This window comes from Dryas octopetala, chromosome 2 (genome assembly GCF_963921425.1).
Source record: "Dryas octopetala chromosome 2, drDryOcto1.1, whole genome shotgun sequence".
Classification (NCBI taxonomy): domain Eukaryota; kingdom Viridiplantae; phylum Streptophyta; class Magnoliopsida; order Rosales; family Rosaceae; genus Dryas; species Dryas octopetala.
Genome location: NC_141367.1, coordinates 17,002,390 through 17,010,252, shown reverse-complemented (window position 1 = coordinate 17,010,252; position 7,863 = coordinate 17,002,390). Strand labels below are relative to the sequence as shown.

Below are 7,863 nucleotides of genomic sequence, written 5' to 3'. Positions count from 1 at the left end.
TTTTTTGAAATTAATTCATTGCTCAATGACCAACTCAGAGTTTTTTTTCAGTAAAACAAGTAATAAAACTCAAAATGGGTAGTAAATAAGAATGCTGGTCTTGGTAAGCGAGGTTGCTTTAAGCCTTTTAGCTCTGAATTTGTTCTTTGGGAATTTGAAATATTTTTGCTGGTTATGTAGGGGATACTCTGAACCTCTTCTCTATTTTACGTGAGCTTTTATGTTAAACATTTAGGTATTTTATGTTAAACTTATCTTTTTCTTAATATTAGTCACAACTTCAAATTTTGTTATATGAGTTTTGGGGGTGGTTTAGGTGTACTTTCTATAGTTTGCATGCTGGAGTTTATGGTCTATCTTTTTCAAATTGTGACAGTCACAACTTCAAATTTAGTTGTGACTATAGAACAATCACAACTAAATTATGAGACAGTCACGGTTAAGTTGGGACTTGATTGAATGTTTTTGAAAAAATTGTACTACAATGTAGTATAAATAGAGGTCAAAACAATATTTTTTATACAAAATAATTACTAGTGCAATTGGGGAAGGTATCTCTTTCAACTTACCATGACAGTCACAACAAATTGTGAGACAGTCACAGTTTAACTTGTGACTTGTGACTGAATTAAATTTTTTTTTTTAAATTGTATTACAATATTGGATAAATAGAGGTCAAAGTAGTACTTTTAATGAAATTATTATGTAGTGTAGTGGTAAGAGATGCCTTTTTCTTATGCATGAGAGGGGTTCGAATCCTTTCTATGCCAAGTTGTTTTTGTGTTGTTGAACAACGTTGGCTAGTGGTTGGCCGGACGGAGGTGGCCGGTGGTTGGCCGGACGACGGTGGCCGGTGGTTGGCCGGACAGAGGTGGCCGGTGGTCGACCGGACGGAGGTGGCCGGTGGTCGGCCGGATGGCGGTGGTCGGTGGTGGGCCAGACATCGGTGGCAGGTGGTTAGTTGGGAATTTTTTAAATTTTTTTATTGTAGTGGCATATGATGTAATTTTTATGAATTCTAGTACCCTTCACTTTATTAGTTTGTTTGACTTTTCAACTAATATCTAAACTAAAATGCTATTAAATTTTAGTACCTAAACTAAAAAATTATTAAAGTTTAGTATTTAAAGTCAATGGACCTTTTCATAATTTGCTCACTACTCGTAGATAATAAATAACAATTATAATTAAATGTCAAGCAAACATTACGTTGTTTATGTCATACGACATAAACAACACAACACCTCGTCTTTTCTGGTACAAGTGAGTTTTACATAAGTCTCACATAAGAAATGTGGGCAATAATGGATACAAATGGTTTTCTACATAGAGAGGTCGTACTAATCTCAAACCACAAACCATCTCCAGTCACATAAGATTGAGGAGTGTCTCGGAGAGATATTAAACCATGATAAATAATTATAAATAAACAAATATATTTGTGCCAACATGGGTACGTTGCAAAATGTTAACAGAAGCTAATATTGGCAATATGACACATATGTACTAACAGTAACATATAATCTGGGTTGCATGCATATATGGCTGCACTATGTACACATAGTGATATCTAAACTTACAAACTCAAATACCACTTTTTGGTGAAATTAATGTTCATCACCTTCTCACAATTATTGCAATATCACATGTACCTACACACAACCCGTGCCTCTTAATTCCAGATAGACTCATAGTTAACACTAGAATTGCAAAAAGTTACAGGGGTCATTGTTAATTAGATAATCTTATTAACGGAAGATACTCTTGCCAGACTGTAAATCTAAATCATTTATGAGGTTAAATAAATGTATTATTCAACAAGAGAACATTACCGAAAAATGGTATAATGGAGAACTGGCCCATCTAAAAAACCCATCTAATGAATCCCCTGGCCAGATTTTGTATCTTATTCTTTGAGTGACGAAAATTAGCAAAAGCTTCAGATGTAGTAGATGAAGCTGCTGATGAGGAATTGTAATTAGAAGAAGAGCTGGACCCACATGAAGAAGTTCTCATATCTTCCAAATCAGATTTCCACAACTCGTGACCTTCATGATCAAATTTCAGCTCCAACCCATTAGACCCTTCAGCAGCAGCCTGAACCTTCTTGTTCTTCTTAGCCTTGTAACTCTTCCTAAACTTCTTCCACAACCAGACCCTCTTGTTCCTTAATGGGCCTGCATTGTTGGGCCTGGCCATGCCTGGGCTATTTGCAGCCGGTGGCGGCCCAACAATCGGAGGCACAAACTGCCCCTTGTGGGAATTCAAGGGCTTCCCAGGCTTGGCTTCCCACTTGAAAGGCACAGCCGCGACCATTCGACAGTGATAGGAACGCGAAGAGCTGCCCACGGAGGAATTTCTTGAGAGAATTTTGTTCACAAAAAACTCATTGGCTTGGAACACTGAAAGGTTTTTCTGATCAGAGTTTTTGGTGAGTGCTTTGATCCTCTCCATTGTTTTTGGGGTTTTGTTTTTCTTGTGTTTGGCAGTAGAAATCAACAGTCCGTTACATTTACCAGACACATTTATGTTTATATAGGGGGTCAGAGGAAAACATAGTTGGAAGGTAAATCAAAGTCATACCAAAATTTCATATATTAAGGAGAATTAATTCCGAGAAATCAATCATTCACGGTCACTTCCCATTTTTGAAATTTTGTTATGGGATATGTATGTTAATTATGATTATATCCATCTTTTTTCTAACTTTTAGTTATACCACTCACTCCCTTAGATTAATATTTCTATATTTTAATTAATTTTTGTAATCATTTTAATATTTGTTTGGAAACATATGGTTTTCCCGTTTTGTTTTTTTTGACAGAATGTGGTTTTCCCGTTTTGAGGATGTTCCTTCTCACGAAAGAATTCCTAATTTCTTGCATAATCATAGCCACTTTGGTAGCCATGAATTTTGCTAGCTGATGTGTTTTCAAAGGTGTTATATATATCCAATCCCACGCTGTTCATATAAAAATCTTAGATGTACATATAATGGTCATATTATGTCAGAATCCAAATCCAAATCGATCGGTAAATTAATGATGAAATAACACTTATTTTATTTATTTTATTGGTGGGACTTATATCATTTAAATTCAAAAACATAGCCAACATGATTCAATGCATGGGCTTATTATTTCAACATTGGTTTCTTGTATCACGCCGGCCAACATATTGTGACGTTGTTTGTACATCGATTTGTTGCACTTAAAAAAAAATTCATTCATAAGCCCTCAAAAACAAATAAAATAAAACGAAAAATTAGAGTTTAATTCTTCTAACATTTCTTATTTGGAAAAAAAAAAAAAATACCTTATAGATTTTTTCTAAATAAAGCCCTTTGACCATTGCCTATCAAAGAAATATGTCATTATTTTTTTAATTTTTAAGGGTATAGGATACGGTTTTACCTCATACCTTCTTAGGATATAGAGCGATGTTTGTAGAGGCTACATATTAGGTTTTTCCAAAATCTCAGAATTAAAACATAATATAAATTCGATAAATCAAGGCTTGAGGAAGAAGTAAAAATGCACTGTCGAATACTCGAAAATAGCCGCTGAGCGCTCGGCGCCTGGTATGTGTGAAAAAAATAGAAACTAATGAACCAATATTATGTAACATTGAATGGTTACAATATTATTAGATTTTAGTTAAAATTTTAAAAGCCATAAGCTAGGCAGTAAATTGCAAAATTAAAAGAGCTAAATGGAAGTCTCCCTAAAATAAAATACAATTTTAAACAAAACACTAAAATACATTAAATAAATGTTGTACAAAAAGAAAGGCTCAAAGTGGACATTATATGTCAAATTTTTGTTAATTTGTGTAAGGAAAAATTACTAGATCCTTATGGGAAAGAAGCCAACCATTTTTCTTAAAATTAAATTAAAAAAATTTTTTTTTTCCTATGCATAGCGCTTGATGTAGTGATAAAAGGAATTTAAAGTCTGAAAATTGAACGAAAATTAAGGCTGAAGATTGTTCTATAATGAATCCGCTAATTTGGTGGGTTCTTTGGGAATGTGAGTATCGCCCCCATTGACTTTTTGCTTGTATTTTGGGAGGCAGAATTCCTCTTAATTAAGTATCTCTAACAACTTGTTTAAGTTCATCTTTGTCAACTCTGATAGAATTAGAGCATCCAACCCAAAATCAATTGGCAATGAATGGAGAGGCCCAAGACTTATAAGCACATATGCTAAGCCTTAGTTTTCCGATATGGGACATTGTTTCACATTACTCTCAACACGCCCCCGCACGTGTGGCGAGATTTTTGAGCCTTACACGTGAACAAATTGTATTAGGTGACGTGGGAGCACGTGTGGCCGTTGGGCCTTACACGCGGATAACCAAGTTCTGATACCATGATAGAATTAGAGCATCCAACCCAAAACCAATTGGCAATGGGTGGAGAGGCCCAAGACTTATAAGCACATATGCTAAGCCTTAGTTTTCCGATGTGGAACATTGCTTCACATTACTCTCAACAAACTCTTTCATTTTTAGTATAGCTTTCCTCCCTCTTTCATTTTTCAGAATGATGGAGGTTTGGAAACTAAAATCTTTCCCTATATTATATATAAGGCAAGTTGACGTTGTATTGGGAAAATTTGACAATTTTCTTTCAGAGCTTTGTTCCAATTGATTTAAAAAATTTCCCAAATTACGTTTTGACTAATTAATTGGGAAGTCAAATAGTTATGAGGACTAAATCTTGTATGGGGCACGCCCCACCGAAGAGTCTCTCGAGTTATGAGGCATGCATTTTTTCTCTTTCAAAGGAGTCTGCCAATCGTCATTTTATCTAGGCTTAATTAGAGCAATAGTCCCTAAACTTTTTTCGGATTCCCACTTTGGCCCTTCAACTCGTTTTTTTTAATTGAGAGGTCCTTAAATTTTTTCATCTTTCTTAATTTAATTCTTTTTGTCAGTTTCATCACGTGACTAAATTTTAAGGGACAAAAATGCCCATCCACATTTTATTAACAATAAAAAATATAAAAAATATAAAAAGATTAAAGACAACTCTCTAGCTTCCTCCCCCCACCTCACTCAATCAGATATGTTCGTCAAGAGAGTTTGATGGCTGTGGTGCAGAAGCTGTGGAAGAGAACGTGGTGCAGGAAGTGACACAAAGAACAAAAAAATCTTCGTGATAAGAAATTCAACCTTCCATACTTTGGGGGCTGAAATTATCATCATAAGTTTAGGATCGGGCCAAGGAAGAAATGGGCCAGTGACAAAATATAAAGAAAAAGGCTCATAAATACAAACCCAATAAGTAAGCCCAACCCACGCCCAACGATAGAAAACAATGCATTGTTCTTATCAATTAGGCCCGCTTGTTTGACCGGAATCCTGGAATAGGAATAATAATTGTACTCCTATTCCGTCTATCCCACAATGTAATTGGTTTTCAATTTTATTCCAACATTTGGAACAAAAATATAATTAAAATTATTGGTAATATTTTCTATTATATTTTTTAATTTGGTAATTGACACATATCAATATAATAGGAAAGATATGTGCCATAATTATGTGCCAATATTTTTTATTTCTCAACGTTTGATAATCTTTCCTATTATATTTTCTAATTTTTCAATATAGCCAAATAATAAAAGAATATATATGATAATTTTTACATTTCAGATTAACTATGGAATAGAAATACCACCCCCCCTCATTGTATTTCTAGGAATTGGTTTACAGTTAACTAAAGTAAATTCCTTAGTTTTGTTTCCTTTCCGGTCAACCAAACATCAAGTCTTCTTGGAATGAAATCCAATTCTATTTCAAACTTTGGATTATGACCAAACAAATATGGCCTTAGGGTTTAGGGAATGGGAACGAGAATGTGAGACTAATGGAGAGATAATTCTAGCTGGAATCCTTTAAATAGCTCATAAGGTTGAGTAGCAAGGTACGCACAATTTCAATTAATTCAGGCAATATATGTGGTACGTATAAAATAAATAAATAAATATTTACAAAGTCATACCAACTAAACCAATGTTACATGGGAGAAGAAGTAGGGAAAGTGAGGAGTAATTAGATATTTCATGATATTTGAATTTAGACTTTCTCCAAAAAAAAAAAAGAGTAAAATTTCTTAGGGCCCATAAAAAAAAGATTGAATGGAAATGGTCATTGACAATTCATGTCCTAAATTAATGACTAAAGAAAGCAGTCGAGATTTATTTAAGAAACTGAATAAAAAAAATATATTTTGTATATATATTACAGAACATAATACAAAATTGGGTTAAATACATTTTTGGTCCACGAATTTTGGGCGGTTTCTCAATTTGGTCCACCAATTTTAAAAGGTGACAAAAATAACCCCAAATTATCCAATTTGTGTCAATTCAGGATTTTTCGTCCAAATATCTAACGGAAGATGATGTGGCGCACTGAATGTGCGCCACGTGTCACCTCTTTTATTTTATTTTCAGATTTTTTCTATTTTTCTATTTTTATAAACTTTAAAAATTAATTAAAAATAGCTTCGGACTCATAAAAATACACGAAAAATTCTTACGACCTAGTCTTGACTAGTACTAATTTATTATGGGGCCAAATTACCAATTTGCTCTCTGAGAGTTTCCAGAAAATTTGGGAAGTCCAAATTTATTTCTAAAAAATTAAAATACTCTAGACTTTTTGGAAATTCATAGAATAATCTCCTGAGCTCCAAAAAATACGAGGTTTGCACCATTGGTCTTCTAAAAACTAACACTACCTTTCTCATGAACACTTGCTACCCAAAAGACCTCTCGGCCTTAGAGAAAATTAATTTGGACTTCCCAAATTTTCTAGAAACTCTCAGAGGGCAAATTGGTAATTTGGCCCCATAATAAATTAGTATTAGTTAAGACGAGGTTGTAGAAATTTTCCGTGTATTTTTATGAGTCCAGAGCTATTTTTAATTAATTTTTAAAGTTTATAAAAATAGAAAAATAGAAAAAATCTGAAAATAAAATAAAAGAGGTGACACGTGGCGCACTAAATGTGCGCCACGTCAGCATTTAACGGCCACGTCAGCTTCCGTTAGATATTTGGACGGAAAATCCTGAATTGACACAAATTGGATAATTCGGGGTTATTTTTGTCACATTTTAAAATTAGTAGACCAAATTGAGAAACCGTCCAAAGTTCGTGGACCAAAAATGTATTTAACCCTACAAAATTTAATAGAAGGCAATTAATCTACAAACAAATTTGAAGTGTACTATATCAAACTCGCCTTGCAATGCTAACCAGAACAGCACTAAAATTCCAAGGACTGCAGCTGAAATGACCCCTTTTACTACCACTGAAAGAATCCTTTGCTGGAGTACCCCTCAAACTTGAACACTGCCTAGAAAGCACTCTTCCTTTGGAGAAAGAAAACGACGAAGTCGTCGATGGCGAACAGCTCGAATTACGCGGCGGCGACGCCATGAATTCACAGTCCGAGCTGCTACCAAACTCCAACTTATCAAATTTACCCGACCCACCATCACCACCACTACCATGAATGTCAATATTTTTATTTTGTTTACAATTTTTCTTACTTTTTCTCCAAAACCTGAGCCTGGGCCTTGTTGAGGTTGGGGGTTTATTTGGCTGGTTGTCAATGATGGGCCTAGGAAGGCCCAAGCTGATCACTGCTGGGGGAGGACCAATTGGTGGGATTGCTTCTTGTTTTGGTGGGTCCCTGGGGGTCCCTGGCTGCATTTCCCAATTGAATGGGACCCCTTCAGTGCTTCTGTAGTAGTAAATCCGAGAAGAGCAACCCACTGAGGAGTTTCTTGAGAGGTTTCTGTTGGAAAAGAACTCATCCCCTCCAAGTATTGAAACTGCTCCTCTCTCCAT

At 34.9% G+C, this 7,863-nt stretch overlaps 1 protein-coding gene across 1 annotated transcript; it reads right to left on the bottom strand.

Moving 5' to 3' along the window:
• Positions 1–7,242: 7,242 nt before the first annotated feature.
• On the bottom strand, positions 7,243–7,863 carry LOC147293554 (uncharacterized). The gene has a single exon (XM_086231085.1). It carries the CDS (start codon positions 7,861–7,863, stop codon positions 7,243–7,245), a length of 621 nt encoding a protein of 206 aa, XP_086087211.1.

What these genes read in the sequence shown, in the direction of transcription:
- LOC147293554 (XM_086231085.1), bottom strand. Translation starts at nt 7,863, where the DNA reads ATGGAGAGAGGAGCAGTTTCAATACTTGGAGGGGATGAGTTCTTTTCC.